Source organism: Tauraco erythrolophus, chromosome 5, assembly GCF_009769465.1.
Source record: "Tauraco erythrolophus isolate bTauEry1 chromosome 5, bTauEry1.pri, whole genome shotgun sequence".
In the NCBI taxonomy this organism is placed as follows: domain Eukaryota; kingdom Metazoa; phylum Chordata; class Aves; order Musophagiformes; family Musophagidae; genus Tauraco; species Tauraco erythrolophus.
Window position 1 is genome coordinate 22,923,411 of NC_141469.1, and position 17,158 is coordinate 22,940,568.

Here is a 17,158-nt window from a genome sequence, read left to right on the forward strand (position 1 = left end):
AAGTCGATTTAAATTTTAGCTGTGAAATTAAAGCACATCAACTGCTCACCATCAGTTAAATATCACAGGTGAGAAGGCAGCAGCTGCCCCAGGGACAGCACACCCTAGTCCTGTCACCGTTCCAAACGAGGGTTAATGGGCAATAACACCACCAAAGCACTAAGGACCAGCAGCATTTAAACCCTTGCCATCAACTACATAACAAATTATAAAACGATCTTTTTTCCCCCTCCCTCTCCTAAATGACTGTCTGAAAGGGTAAGTATTTTAAAGACAGAACAAGCCAGAACTGATAAATATTGAATACTCAGCGTTTTTAAGAGCTGGGCCATTAATTTAAAAGCTTGACTTGAGCCACCATTTTCTGCGATGTGTGGCCAATGGTTTTAACGCAGAATCCAAAAAGCCCTTCATGAAGAGCAAACATACAAATGCCTTGAAAGCAGACAGGGCTCTTCAGCCAAAGACAATCATTAAACCAGCCCACCCAACGCAGGACAGGACCTTGCACAACAGCCTCTTTTCACATCAGAGAGCAAACAGGGCGTTTTTACGGAGTTCACACAAAATTTGCAAGTTAAACGCAGCACAGTGTGCTGTCGCTTCTGAACCCAGAAGAATTCGGTTCCTACTTGCACGGCAGGTTTACTACCCTCAGCGAGACAGAGGATCTCACGCTGTTAATGCTGGTTGGCATAATAATCCATAAGGAATTCAAGCATGGCAAGAGGGTAGTAGAAGTCACAGCTGATTCATTTATTACGTGTTTGATTCGGAGCTTTGCAGACCAGAGTCTTTCGCCTGTGATCCTCACCAACCTATAGTGAACCAAAAAGCAGACGTTTTCCCATGGCTCTTGATCCTCTTTTCTCTGGAGACAGAATTATTTCTACATGAGCAGTGCTGTAACTTGTCAACAAACATATACTGCTCTGCCAAACGAGCCTTGATACTCCAAATTCTCATCCGGCTACTAATTTGCTGCAGATCATCTAGTATCCTGCCTTCCCTAGTCACATTTCCACATTTACCAAAAGCAGGTGGCATTGGCAAGAGAAGTATTTTATGCAAGTCTTCGCGTTGTGAAGCATTACATAAAAATTACATGTTAGTACAAAACCATTGCAAGGTTACTAACAACATCATTTCAGAACTGTATGAAAAGTAATCATTTTTTGACCCAAACAGGAAGGTTGCAAAAATGAAAAATCATTTATGTAAATAAATCTAGGGAGAAAAAAAGAGCAATTTGTGAATACACCTTACTGGAATTTTACTTAAAAACTAAAACGTGTAATTGGTGTTGCACAGGTTGCACCGTTCCTCACCAATAACATCACTTCTGACGTGAGATTTTGTTTGAATTTTCCAAACCATTAAAAGTTAAAATGGTTGCAATTCATGCTTCAAACCTACGAGCGCTTAGGTACATAAACTTTATCACATGAACAGTGACTACACGTACTTTTGGGTCCATCAAACAAATGACCAAAACTGGGAGAACACAGTTTCCAGCGGAATGCTGGAAACATAAAACCTTGCATTTAAAAATAAAAATTAAAATTAAAAAAAATACAAAAAAAAAAAAAAAACAAAACCCAAACATTACAACATTGCAAGCAATGAAAAAATTGGACTTCCTGCAAATCAATTTGCTAAACAGAAGAGCACCTCAGACCTCTTGTAAGGCCCTCGAAAGGTCAGGCTTCCTCAGTCTGTGGTTTTGGGGTTAACTTCAGCTCTGACGGAAAGCACAGGCAGGTGAAAACACCCAGCCCACTCTACTATCAGAAGTTCACCATGCTGAACAACGCTGAGTGATAACACAAACCCATTATTTTGCTTTAATTGGTTCCATTCGAGGCTGTTGTTCTACATTAAGTGTTACAGGCTTTCATGTAACTTTTCACGTAGTTAAATTTTAACATAAAAATATTTTTTCCATTTGGGAAAACACTGACATAGTAACTATTAGGGGGAAAAAAAAATATCTGTATCTGCTCCCAGTCTAAACTGTGAGCTTGAGAGGAACGTGTAAGGAGGAAAACAAACAAACAAAAATAAGACTTCTAACACAATTTAATAGGTTTCAAAAGGGAAGACTACAAGACAAAAGGTTCTACCGTTACTGGCTTCCAGTTTGTAACGCATGCGAGTAGATGGAGACTGGGTTGTACAGCGAGTGATGCAGAGGATCAACGAACGTCTGGTGCCGTAGTGAATCATCAGACTCTCTGGATTAAACGTTGGGACTTGTTGGATTAAACAGCAGGACTTGTTTGACTTTAAAACCCATTATTTGTTCCATTTTGCCAACTCGCCAGCGGAGTTACACGCTTGGCAAAGTTCACCTTCAGTAACTGAAATAATAGTTTATGTTCAGCACCAGTGAAACATTGTTGAATGCCTACTACCTGTTTCTTATGCTGATAAGAAACAGCTGCAGGCAAGAGCATTTGCTAATCAATAGACATAAAGAAGTTAAGCCTAAATGACAATCAGACACCCTAAAAATAAGAGCAGAAGAATCCTCTTTGCTAACAGGTGATTAAAAGAAAAAAACATCTGATCAGAGGGTAACGATATTACCCAGGAGATGCTCTTACCAGTGCTTTGAACCATAATATCATTTTCCCTCCTTCTCCTCTCTGCCTTTTTACTTTGTCTTTCGAAAGGCATCATGCTGACAAACAAGAACTATTCAAAGAGCAATTACTGTTTCTGGGTCTCTTTTTGGATAACTTCATCTTAACAGGCTTTTTCTGTAAATCACCATGAGTGTAACGCCACGTTGCACAACGCTGTTTCATCCCCATTCTGTCATTTTATTCTCCTTGCTTTTCCAGGATGATAATGTGATCTCTGTAACCAGGCTCCTCAATGACGTCATAAGTGATGCAATCAATCAGTGCACATCTGTGCTCTCTACCCAGGTCATGAAAGAAACTATCAAATCAGGTTCCCGCTCCAACTTCTTACCAAACAAATACTCCCCTTTTCAACTCCACCTGTTCAACGCCTCATTAACTGCTGCCCTTTCACACCTGCCATTTGAGAAGGAGTCTGATTAACTTTATGTCTACAGAAATGACAGAACAGAAGACAAACTTGGTTGTCGGCTTACTCCAGTTTTGCTGGCTACCACACCAAAGGTGAAAAGTTCTTCACACCTCACATAGTGTAGTCCAGCTTCTCTATTTCGATAATACTCCAGGTGACACTGAATCAAACAGGCTTCCAAAGTCCACATAGCATCTGTTACACTGCTTAAAAAACAACCCCCCCCACACACATCTCATTAACACTCTTGCCAAAGATACACCTTGATTAAAACAGCATCACTTACACATGGTAAACCTACCCGGCAATTTGTCTGTCTCCAATCATTCCTGCCTTTAACGTGCCCTAAAGCCCCATTTGCTCTCAAGGTCAGATCCATGGGTCTGTAGGGATACAGATCATCTTTCCCACAATATTTTTTTTTAAATAGACACTGCACATCACTATTCCACAGTTCAAAGACTCAACTAATGTTACTTTCTATGACCAGCTCTTTACCCTCAGTATTTTTAAAACTGCTCTTAAAAGATTAGGAGTACACCTGCCCAAGGGCAAAATTTGATTATCATTACATGGAGAAAAGACTTTAAAAGTGAATTAAGGATATAAAGGGTATAGCACAACTTCTGAAAATCTAACCAAAGCATTAAAATAAAAAGAGTAGCAATGAAAAAGGCAGAAAATTTGATTTGAACCAATGAACGTGAATCCCATTGGTACAAATAATCAAGACAACGTGCAACATGGACTTTTTTAGGGGGAACACAATCCAAATGTTATGACTAGAATCTCCCACATACTCCCTCAGTACAAATAAGTAATACGATACGTGTCCATATGTACCATGTTCTCATTTCCAGTGCTCAGGATGAGCTCTGCAGTTTAACAGTCAGCCTGGGAAAGGACTCTGCATTCTCCAAAACACTGGTGTGGAAAACAGCTCTCCAAGACCAGTTTTAGATTGACAGCTAAGACTCTGATTTGCATCAGAAGCCTGACAACAGCCCAGTCTCAGTCTACAAGGGCTGCAAAATACCTACTTGTACAGAATCAATTAGGCATCAAAGCAGTTAACCAGTTCATAAATCAATCCTGTAATTCTATCCTGCATTAATTCACTTGCAGAGGGAAGTGTGCTACATCCTTCTGAATCAAAACTTCATTGGAAACACGGGGAGAAGTGAAGGTAGAAACGATGACTGTTGGAGAAAACAAAATAAAATAAAATAAAATAAAACAAAACAAAACAACACAAACAAAACAACACAACCAAAACTAGACCAAGTGATGCACAGTGATGTCCCTTCCCCATCTTCAGCCCTGTTGCAATTTGCTGCCCCGAGTTTGCTAGCAATACCACCGGGAAGCAGAGACGGCAGAGAAGCACGCTGTACTCTATTCGGTTTCTTCTGCACATGTTAAGCTCCCGCAGAAATATCTCTGAAGATGACCTGGAATAAGGCTAAAGGTGGCACAGTGACATCATCTAACTTTAGTCACCCAAAATACTCAGTGCCTATGTTAGCACGGCCATCTCCCACACCCCCCACGGACAGCGTTCCTCAAAAGGCAACTCAACATCTTACTTACGTTTTTAGATCCTAAGCAGGGTTTAATTTCACAAAACCACACAGCAAAAGTTTGGGTTTAGTTTACAGTACATGTAAGTCAATGTCTGAAACAGCAGCAGTGCCAGCAAACGGGTCTTTCAGAAATTTTATTATATCATCTGTAAGACCTTTGCTAACAAGATTAGGATGGGATTATATATATATGTATTTATATATATATAAAAAAATATGAAGCGTGTTATGTATCAAAACTACTTTGGACAAATGATTTCACACTGCTGACCTGGTCTTCTTTCCTCCTTAGCTCTCTCTCTCTTAACCAAGATATTATATATTAAGGAACATCAAGTGACCTGCACAATAATTATTTTCATTCCACACCTAGGTAATTGTACAGCTTTACCTATACTTCAAGCGTTTTACACAAAAGAGGCACAGAGAAAACTGCCAAAAGAAGAACACCTCAACAACAAAATTTAGAAACCTACCACTCCTAGTATTTTTACACCACATAGAGGTTACAGCAACACAAGACTAGCTAGGGCCAAATTTTTCCAGAATTTCTTTTTAAAAGACTTTGTCCATATATTCAAGAGCTAATAATGAGCATGTACAACCAAGGGAAAAAGCTTATAAAAAGCCTCTTAGCTACAGAGTGATTTCCACTCTAAGTCATTAGTGGAAAGACGAATCTGTCAAATTGCCAGACAGTCGCTGTAGATATATGTATGTGTGTATATATATTTAACTCCATTAAAATTATAGCTATCAGGGGGGTTTCATTTAATTGGAAATTAAAGGGAAAGCAACTTGTGCCAAGTCACAGTCCTGACCCGCTGTAAATCTGTAGCCCATCACAAGCCCATCAACAGCCCAGACTCCCCAAGGGCGTCCAACACTTGGTCTGTTCATTAGGCACAAGCACCTTGTACTACTCCTACCGCTTGTGTGAATTAGCAGAACTTAAGTCTTCACAATACTCTCTGGCCTAAAAACGAGCAGCTTTTTTTCTTCAGACATGACAAAGATACCACAAGAATCATTCATAGTGGTTTATCTCCTCCAATATCAATGGACAGCAGCCTTCATCCGCCTAATCTTAAATTTAAATTTAAATAAATATAAAAATAAATTTTAAAATATATAAAAATAAATATATTTAAATCAAAATAAATATATTTAAATAAAAACGTAAACACAAATCAACAGACACATACACAGTTGCCTCCTACAGAATTTCTTCTTCAAATCCACAGGTAAAAGCAAGGAATCCCTTTCCAAGAGCTACCTTCTCCTGTTCTCCAGCCTCAACAGAGGAACAAAATTAATTTCTTTTTCAGGTAATGCTACAGAATCAGGATCTACAGAGAAGAGGGGAAGCTCATTTCCTACTACTGTTTCGAAACTGCAGTGGGTCTGCAAAGCAACAGGGCACAGCACCCTTTCCTCCTCCTCACACACGGTGAAAAGAGAAGCTCTCAAATCCTTTAAGAGATTACAGAAACACAGCTCCTTCCTGGAAGGCTGCAAAAAGCCTGCATGGAAAGATCCAGGGGCTGAGAAGGAACACAAACATTAGAAGAAGCAGGGAATAGCAGAAGTATTTGGATCACAGCAGTGACAGCCTATGCTTTTAGGCCAGGAGCTACGTTTTCACCCCAGAACAAGACGCATGAAGTTAAATCAACCTACAAATAAAAAGGAAAACCTCCCTCCGCCTTCCTTGGGAGAAGCTCCAGCCCCAGCAATAGTGACTTGCTGTGGCTGATGCTGCTTGTTCTCCATCGCAGCAGGTCTGCAGGCCTGCATCGCCAGTGGTGCACCTCCTGGAAGATCCCACCCTTTTTGGTGAACCTCATGGTAAAAGATGACTCACCACGGTTCACTGCTTGTGGAGGTCAGGTATACAGTTTTATAGGGTAAGCCACTATACCTTCATGTCTGCACTCACATTTCACCATGTTTCTGTCCTAGCTGCCTTGAGATGCTGAAAGATCAATGGGTTTTAAGAGGCTGGGAGTGCAGCAAAGGATGTCTTCTTCAGCACGACGTCTCATCTCACGCATACTCTCACACATACACATCTTGTATTGAAAACAAGCAAACCTCAGGCACAACAGACATTCTGATGCCTTGACTGGCTTTGATCAGATAACATGATTTCCAAAAATGATTTTTTTTTTTCTTTTGAACTCCACATGACAAATTCTTGTCAGCACTGAACAGAGAAATTAAGACCACATTTAAAGCTTCATCACTTTTAACACACAATAACCTTTTTTATAAGCCTCAGTGAAGATGATTTAGGCGTATTTATAGTAACATTAACCACATCTCTTCTGTAGGACAGTCTTATTCTTAGAACAGACAAGTTGGATACCAGTTGCCATACAAAACTGCCATTAAAGTATGGCTTCTAAACCCCCAAATTCCTACGTAAGTAGCATCGTTATCAGAACATCTTTAAAACATATAAATAACTTGTCCTTGTTTCATAAATAGGGAAATCGAAGCAAGAAGATTAGATGATGAACTGTATTTCTGATTGATTCCTAGAGTCGTGTGGTCATTTATTCTCAAGAGAATCGCACCCTATGAATGCTGTGGCTACATCCCAAACTTTTTCAAAATAAAACACAAACTGATATGGTGGTACTTAAGAGCTTTGGCAGAAATGAAGAGGGGGAAAAGCGACACTGGCTGTGATACCATCCTTTTTCAGGAGACATTCCCACAACTTAGAGCAATATAAAACCTAAGTATCTTTGCTTAAAAATACATTACCAGGAAATGTGGACAAGGAAGAAAAGCTACCAGAACACATGGCACCTCCCTTCCAGCCAGCACTAAGTAAGGGCAACCCACATTTTCTTATCCATAAGCCTTGTTAGAGCTCACAGCAACCAAAGCCCGGCAGAGACTGCAGTCTGCAAAGCCATCCACCCTTCCTAAACCCCCAGATTAGCACAAGCACACCGTTACAGCCGTCCCTCTCCCATTTAGCTCTGGCTCAAAAGTAGAACTGGAGAACAGAAACCAACCTGCTTCGGCCACAACTTCCAATACGTTTCAGAAGAAATGACTTGCACATTTTATAAAATCAACCTCGGGTAGTTCTTCGTTTACTCATTCCCTTCGCCTTTTCAGGACTGAAGTTCCCTTGGGCTCTTTTTATTCTTCTGCTAGAAGGTGCTGCCAGGAAAGTTACAGGCTACAAAGTCACTACAGCTTTCCCAGCTGGATCACACGTTCCTGTCTTCCACCAGAAATCCGAATCCCCATCCTTTCACATTCAAACACCAAACCTGCATAGAAAGTTATTATGCCATTCGCATTCAGGAATTCTGCACTTATTGAGACAACATTTGCCTGCTGCCCCAGAAATCTTCAACAGTTCAGGTTACTGTGAAAAGCTGCAAACAATCCGGGAATTACTATTATAACGTTATTAAGTTTCACATAGCACCTGAGTTTTCTTTGGGCTCACCATATAAATTCAGATAAAACAAGTTAATAGAATGTCAGTGATATCTACTAGGAAATAATAAAAAAAAAATAATAATTTCCAGCAACATTAGAATGGATGTTTTAGAAAAAATGTGCATAGGCGGGAAGTCAAGTTCTGTTTTTGACTTTGAATCACTTCCAACACCTCCTCAAAATGATTCATTCTCCAAAAGCTGAACGAGGGCATATTTGAACACCCATTACCATTCCCGAAACAAAAAACACTGACTTCAAAGGATCGCAGCAACCTGTGCTTGTGAGAAGCAGACACGAACTGACCCAAATTTAAAGATCTGCCTGTTATGTGTTCGAATGCAATAAATCAATCAGTTAACAAAAGTGCACTCACATACTGTCAAATAAGCAGGCAGCAACTATAAATAAATGCATATGGAAACAGAGGGTATCTCATACAACAAGAAATTTAGTTCCAAATTTTGCAACAGAAATAAAAGCAACTGATCGCGCAATTACGCCTGTTCCTAATCTCCATCTGAAAAAAACTGGAATCACAGAACCATCAGTGACCTCAAAAGTAATTATTTCCCAATACATTACTTGGAATTCAATACTCTTCTTTCAGCAGACCAGCAACTTCCACGTCTGCTCACAATTCGGATACAACAGAATATTTTCTTCTAGCAGCACAAAAGTCCTTGATGGGAAATAACACAGGAGTTTTCCCTGACTTGTTTTTTTTGTGTAACACTGTCCTGCACAGTCAGCATTTCAGCCCCATACTACTTTGCATCTCGGGTCTTGCAATGGCTAGAAATTTTCTTCTTCACATCGCCTTTGCTGATTTCAGACAAGATCAAAGTATGTAACAAAGGCAGACCTTGGAGATACCGAGCTCTGAAATGGCTATAAAATTCATGTGACACTCTCCCCTCTGCATTAACAGGGTATCAGTCACGTAAATTAATCATTAAACAGGCAGGTGCACAACTCTGGCAGGAAACGTGCTGCACATTGCTACAAAAAACCTTCACAAAACCATCTTGGAAAGTTTATTTTAGAAGAACTCAAACACGTTCGATTGTAACAAGCAATGAAATCCAAAAATTGTGCCCAGGGTGAACCTCAATCATAGATTTTTCTCCGGATAAGGCAATTACATTCAAAATATCTGGCAACAGTGCCACAATGCCAACGCTTAGAGCATTACAAAACTGTGAAAGGAAGGATATAATGACACATGCACAAAGACACTGAGGGGAAAAAACCCAAAACCACTCAATAGACAACTACACATTATACCAGCAGCAACTCGCCAAAGCTAAACACACTGGAGGTGTAATTTTTTCATAGCAACACTAATGACTGAAAAACAGCAGGGACGAAAACCACCACAGCTTTAAAAGCAGAGTAATTGAAGACATAGTTATTCTTTCACTTCACAATGAAATAGCATTAAATCCAACCTAAATTTTCTGAATGAAAAAATAGCTCTCACCTTCTGTATTTGAATTCATAAAAGGAGTTTACAAAGAACGCTAATTCATCTGTGCCAAGTTTCTTACACTTTGAGTAGACAAGCACTACCTTGGAGACGGGTATTAAATTTTCATGCAATACAAACACTGACTAATAAGAAAGTCTTCAAAAGAGTGTTTTCCTAATGTAGCCTTCCTTATTTTGCGTCCCTTCAGACTACAGAAACCAGCAAATAAAAAAAAAAAACACAAGGTTTCTGAAAAGCAGGAAAGAGAAGACAAAGAACAGAAAAACTGGGATTTTCACAGCTGCGTTGGTACACCCTGCATTAGTCTCTATAGAGAGCTGAGTGGCACTGGCTGATGGTAAAAGACATTACAGGTAATTTTCACCCATAACAGGACATGTAACACTCCCTGCCCACACGAGGCAACAACCCCTATCTGAATTTTTGCACCACGCAACAAGCACACCCGAGATGAGCGTTGTGTACAGCAAAACTGTTTCTTCTGCAGCTATGAGCTCAGCAGGCACGGCAGCAGAAAAAAAAAAAGGTAGTTTACACATTGGAAAACCCTTGGTTCAAACGCCCAGACCACCTCCACTGTCATCTCCCTTAAATCAGCTCAATTCCGCTTCTGCATTTTCAGACAACTGAAAATTCTGAATCTGATGATACTGCAGGAAACCTGTTTTACCAAATTAAGTCACAATCAGTACCAGGAACTACATCCCAGGGTGTCCTAGGAGTACTTCATACAATCTGATTTAGAGATCAGCTGCCCTTCTTTAGCGGCAATGTTGCTCAATCAGTAAAACATTTAAATTCTTCTTCATCACATGAGATGCATAAGGCTATTATTAGCCCAAAACACTGAGTCCGTTTTCTTTAAAACATTATTCTAAAAATCCCCCGCTATCCTGACGTACCAAATTTAGCTTATCAGATTTTCACACGAAGACTGTTCTGTGTGCAATTAAGGTCTCTTACCAACCCTAAGGACTTCATGACTCCGCGATCAGGACAGAGCCCTTCCGTTTCGAAAATCCCAAGGATTTCAAGTTCTACAAGCCAAAACCGTGTCCCGAATTGTACACATGCAGCACATCAACCAAAACCCTCGCAGTAACCCCTCTATCTCTATCAAATAAATATTTATTTTAAGCAAAGGGAGGGAAGGGCATTAGTGACAGTCTCAAGTAGATTTGAAAGGAAGCCCATGTGGATCAGCCACAGACAAGGCAAGGGAACAAAAGCAGGACACTAAAAGCAAACATCATGACTGGTTCAGTGTTTCAGTGACTAAATGAGTATTTGATTCAAAGCCATGCACAAAAGCAAATCATCATCTCTGTTCTGTGCTGGAAAATTGATTATCAAATTTTCCAACTCCCACAGTGGTTGCACGGGCAGATGTTAGCACATGGCCATACAGGAACGAAAGTACTGCAATAAAATTTTTGCAGTCCTCCTTAGGGTGAATTCCAGTTTGCAGAGGCTCACTCCACCACCAAAACCACTTTGCCTAAAAAAAAAACATGTAATCCTCAATCCCATCTTCTGCATTTTTCACTATATCTTTTCACTACGCTTTAGACGATGCGATTTAAGAGGCCCTAGAGAACTACTCGCTGAGAACATTTTGAGTGCAGGAGAAAAAAAAAGCAAAGCTCTACCAGATCAAGAAGCTAATTCCAAGCACTATGCTTGGAACTTCAAATTGGAAAAAAATTCTTCAAGGAAAGCGGCTGTTTAAGAGAAGAGCACCCAAGGGTATCAAATTAATGCAATAATACAACAGTTTGGTCAGCAGCAGCATTATCTCAATATATAGAGGATTTTCAGCATGGATCTTCATAGACACTTACGTTAGGCGCAGTAAGCTGACGGTTTTAAATTTGATTGCTCACAAAAGCTTTTAGAGGAACAAGCCAGAAAAGTGAAATCCAACACATGCATTCCAAATGTTATTTAACTTTATCAGAACACACAATAAAAGCATTGCTGGTCCTAGTTCTTTTAAGAGCTTAAAAAAATGACAACGACAACAACAACAAAAAAAAAAGCCATTTCTGTGAAAACAGTGCTAACCTCAGTCATTTGTTGATATTTCAATAGAAGTAATTTATGTTAAATGCAAATTGAGATGGTAACGAACACCCGGGCCGACACGAGCTTATTTTGGATCCACAATGAAAGAAGCAACTGAGACCGTGAAATAATGGAAAAATCCAGAGCAGAGTCAGACAACTTCTGCTGAAGTGACTTGGGCAGCTACTCGCTGGTATTCAAACAGACATAGAGAAATGAGACAGAAATGTCTTTCGTGTTGACCACTGCAAAAAAGGAAGCATTTGCAATCAAGTCTGAGGCAGTGAGATGTTCTTGGAGTTGACAGGCAGAGGAATGTTATCCGCTACCTGCACCGTTCCCGGAGGTCTCGATGCTCAGATGTGCTTAGCATGAAGACAGCAGCTGGACCCTACTTACTCCTCTCTCACAGGTTGAAACCATGAGCTGTTCAATAACTCCAGCAACTAACGCTCCAACAGTGAAGATGTTTGATGTGCATGAAGCAGAGATGACAGGAAGGCTCTAGCGTGCACTGCATTGTCTTACTGCTCTGAATTTTCCTCTATTGACTCTATGCTATAAAGCAGACTGAAAAGTAATGATAAGAAGGGAGCTTATTGCAAACATTAACAAAACCTCACACAAGTCAAATATTTATTCTGGCCCTTCAGTGCAAGGCGAAAAGTGTAGAACATCTCAGATATCTCAAAAATATTCAATTATTTCACAGATGAATTTTTGTTCTTAAAACAGTCCTTGTAAAATATCAGACTGTCCAATAAAACAGTGAGAGCAACAATAAAACCAGTGAGAATTCAGATGAAATATTAGCCATGAGTTTCTCTCTCAATGAACAGACCATTTAAATACATGCATAGATATAGAAACATAGAGAAGCATCTGTAGGCAGATAAACGCACACTTCCTAGCAAAATTATAAATCCAGAGTTGGAAATAATGCCTCCAAGAACTAAATAAAAGTGTATGAAGGTTCTTTTCCCCCCAGTGTATTCTTTAAAATTGATAACGCTTAAGTATTTCCTACTTGAATAGCTTATTCTTTTATTACCAGTGCACAACACCTGAGCAAGCCTTTCACACAGCAACATGGAAGATAAAATCATTTTAAAGCATGATAATGCACTAATGAAAAGAGAGAAACAGAATGGGGATCAGGCACAAATGCAGGACCCAAATCTAATTTGAGCACTTAAACTGATTTGATTCAAATTGCCAACATCCTTAGATATATTAAGTAGTTTCCTGACTTTACTAAAGCTTTAAACTGCATCAGGTAGCTTAAGATACTGGTTCTGAATAGTAGCTTTTGACCAAAAGTTCCCATTTATTTCAGAATGGGAACTGCGATAGTTCTTTGCCAGCTAGCAACTCTCTCAGGTTATGATTTACCCAAATGTTCTAGAGATAAAATTCTTCTTCACTGTAATATTCATTGGCCAAGGACACTGTATTACCACCAACTCCTTAATAGCGTTCAATCAGCAGCCCATAACTGCCTCCATTAAATTAATAAAAAGGTAGTTTAAAAGATACACTCTAATCATCTTTTTTTTTTCCCCTCCAACTGTCACATAGCATTGTTAAGCAATGCTTAGCATTTTCCATCTTCCATCTCAAAAAAAAAAAAAAGTGAGAAAAAAAAAAAGTGTTACCACGAAAGGAGAACCAGTGCCTTCACACACAAAAACCAGTATTCTGGAATCATTTGGTTTTTCATTATATAGTCAAAATACAGTCTGCTCATATTTTCAGCTACAATCATACATCGAATTTCCCATACACGCAATCCACACGCAATTACTGTCGCAGAAGCCAAGGACTATCTTGAATTTTTTAATCCAATCCTCTACAATCGCAGATCAATAAATCTATGTAAAATAGCGCTCAGCTCTTAACCTGTGCTTTACCTCTCCCAGCAGCCCTTGTCGGCCTGCTGCTCAGGCAGGCAGCTGAAACAATTCAACCCAAGCGGGACATGAGGTTGGGTCACTGAGCTACGGAAGCGCTTTGAAGAGCCTGTGGTCTCAAAGGATCCTTTTGACCATACGACACCCAACGCTGGTGCATTCGCTCTAGAGTTTGGTGCTCCTGAGCTCCCACTGCTCGAAAACCTTCTCTCCAGCGTGCTGCTGCAGCTCTGTGACTTGGAGATTTCTCATCTCTCCCAGCAGACAGCCTTGTAGCAGTAGTCCTCTGCTTGAAGCCACTGCCCTGCAGCAGACTCCAGCCAGCACAGAAGCCCACTGGAGGCTTGTACAGAAATAGAGAATGCAAGTGCATGCGGCACATCCTGTATTTGCTATTTCAGCTTCCCACAACACCAATATCTTAGTTTTTATCTTTAAAGAACTCAAGTGGCTGGTTTCACACCTTAAAAAAAGTCCCACGAAGTCCTTCATAACTCAATCTTCTCCCCACCCCGCCCCACCCCCAAGAACACCACTGATCTGTGCAGAGGTCAGTGTTTTCTCAGAAGCCATTCCTACAACCAAGAACGATCACTAACGAAAACCATGCGCAGGTAAACTTCTGCTACGCCCCTTTCTTTTCAAGAAGTCGAAGCACACCACACATCCTTAAAACAACCCCACACGTCAGCTGTTACAACAGCAACACACTGCATATCATTTCCCCTTCTGCGGTTTGAGCGAAACAAGGGAAAAAAAAGGTCCACCCCAGTTTTGCTATCTATATATCTGACTACCATCTAAATAAATAGATTTTCGCAATGCAGAAGGCAAGTAGAACATTAGCAGACTGCACCACGGAGCTACAGCATTCGTTCTTGGCTGCTAACACGGGAAGACGTGAGGGATTAGTAGGTCAGAGAAGCACAAGTTGTATCATGACAACCCCAGCGTTCAACGTAAACAAAAAGTCAAGGCCACAAATATAGTCATCATATATATCTAGATAAGGACAGGAAGATTAACATGCCCAATTTAATTATATCTCTCAGTCAAGCAGATAAGCACGTGGAATACACCACACTTACAAAATAATTTTCACCTGCTCTTCTACTTCCCATTTGTACCCACAGCATCTAATAACACGTCACGACTTTAAAAGGCAAATGCTTGACAACCGTTCACCAAAATAAAAACCTGCACTGTCATTTCTGACATGAGACAGAGTAAACACAAGGCATGTGAAAGCTGTGACTGCTAAACATTCCTAAAAAAACTTGCTTTTCCTAAAAAACACTTGTGCTCTAAACTTTCCTAAAAAACACTTGTTCGCACTTGTCAGAGCTCAAAGTTTAAAAACATTACTAGAAACTTCAAGTCACTAATAAGCAAATAAACAAGCAGATAAACAAAACACCTAGAGAGAAAAACACATATTTTCAGTCAAAACTTTAGACCGGAATTATATGGGAAAAAGAAACAAGCAGCTCTGTCAAAACAGATAAGAGGCTAAAAAAAAAAAAAAGCCATTAGCAGTGTATACATACCGATTCTTTTTTGACTCAGCAGCACCAGTTTTGCCATTCAGAAAAGAAGACTCTGCTTTTATTCAAAGCTAGTCGCCTTAAAATGACCAATACCCTAAACCATTTGACGAAAGTAACAAGTAGGTGGCTATTTCACAACGCTCTCTCTCAACCAGAAGAAAATTCTTAGCATGACAGTGGCAAAAAACATTTAAAGAGAAAGCTTTTGACTTCCAGGGCTTGCCTATCCTGGCATCGTTTCCACCCAAAACCCCTTTCAAATTAGCTGCATCACACACTCATCTACAGACTGTCAAAAAAATGCAAATAAAAAAAGTGGAAACCTCAACCCCTAGAGCATACAAAGTGTTTTTCCTCCGTAAGTTCGGCTTATACAGACAGCTCCCCTTCCCCCAAATCTACAGCAAACATCATCGAAGGGTGGATGGTGCTCTCTGTAAGGAGCTTCCTGAGAAAGCAACTGCTGCCTAGAATAATCATCCTTTTTCTCATTTCCTTCTTTTCCAAGAACCAGCTCGGCCCAGGGAGCTCACCTAACACACGCAGACACACACGCTGGCTCTCCCGCTGCCACCGCTGGTAAACCAAAGCAGATAATCATCTTACAGAAACCCCTTTCGCTGAAAACATCCATTTACAGAGAAGCCAGGATGCATTTCCAGCCTGTTCCCATGAAGATTTCCTACTTCTCATCCTATGTGACATTACACACACAACCCGAGTATCCCACCACCGCCAGGACTGGCCTTGGCACTACAGGCAACACGCTTCCCAGTATGGCACAGCCCAAACATCAACTTCCTCCTGCGCAGACACCCCTCACCCCAAAAGCACACATGGGCACATGGCTCGCACATAGCCGGAGTGGTCACCATCCCCTTACCCAGAACCACCTTTTAGCCTTTTTTTCTCCCCAAAAAATGACCCTGCCAGGAGGCAGGACCCTCATACCACTCCCGGTCCTGTTGGATCTCCTCCAGGTGCCCATCTCTGGCCTTGTCCCCCAGCAATCCAAGCAGCTTCCTTCCACCACGCTGTCATCCCCACTGTCCGTCCCCAAGAGCCAGCACCGCTCCTGCACACCCTCCTCTGCCCCAAGAGCTGAGCCTCCCCACATGCCAGCTACCTCCTTTTAGACACTACTCCTCTCCTCCACACACACCCCTCCCAAATTCCCCCTTAACCAAAACCAACACCTGCTTACAGTGTCTGCCAAGACCAGCTTGCTTAAACCCCCTCAAACACCCCCCTCGCCTCCACCCAGCCCCAACATCCACTTGCAGGCCCTTTCTCTCCCACTCCAACCCGCCCCCAGCCAGACCCAGCCCCCCCAGCCACCTGTCAGTGTTTTTCCTGTGTCTGGGTCTGACCCCACACCCATGCTGTCCCCCAGCCTGGGCACCCGCTCCTCACTGCTCCCACCTGTCTCCAACACCAACACCTCCACAGAACCATAGAACGATTTGAGTTGGAAGGGAAATCAAAGATCATCTAGTTCCAACCACCCTGCCATGGGCAAGGACACCCTCCACTACACCAGGTTGCTCAAAGCCCCATCCAGCCTGGCCTTGAACACTTCCAGGGATGGGGCAGCCACAACTTCTCTGGGAAACCTGGTCCAGTGCCTCACCACCCTCAGAGTGAAGAATTTCTTCCTTAGATCTAAACTAAATATCCCCTCTTTCAGTTTAAAGCCCCTTGTCTTATGCCCTTGTCAAAAGTCCCTCTCCAGCTTTCCTGTAGGCCCCCTTTAAGTACTGGAAGGCTGCTATAAGATCACCCCGGAGCCTTCTCTTCTCCAGGCTGAACAGCCCCATCTCTCTCAGCCTGTCTCTCTTCACCCACCATCCTTTGGGCTTCTACAGCCCCCAAACCCACCCCTGCTGCCCCCAATATGCCCCAATCCCCACCCCTAGCCTTACGTTCTCTCCAGATCTACTACCAGTAAACCTAGTTGCTCAGACGGACACCCCACCATCTCCCAGGCCCTGCCCGCTGCACCCACACCCCCACTTACCCAGTGCCCTACACCCA

The 17,158-nt window shown here is 41.4% G+C and overlaps 1 protein-coding gene across 1 annotated transcript in view; it reads right to left on the reverse strand.

Moving 5' to 3' along the window:
- Window positions 1–15,737, reverse strand: part of ATRN (attractin) — a 165,901-nt gene extending 150,164 nt beyond the window's left edge. Inside the window, exon 1 of the mRNA XM_086611323.1 lies at window positions 15,658–15,737. Within this exon, the coding sequence (XP_086467449.1) occupies window positions 15,658–15,725 (68 nt within the window). The 5' untranslated portion in view covers window positions 15,726–15,737. The remainder of the gene's footprint in view (window positions 1–15,657) is intronic.
- Between the last annotated feature and the right edge of the window lie 1,421 nt (window positions 15,738–17,158).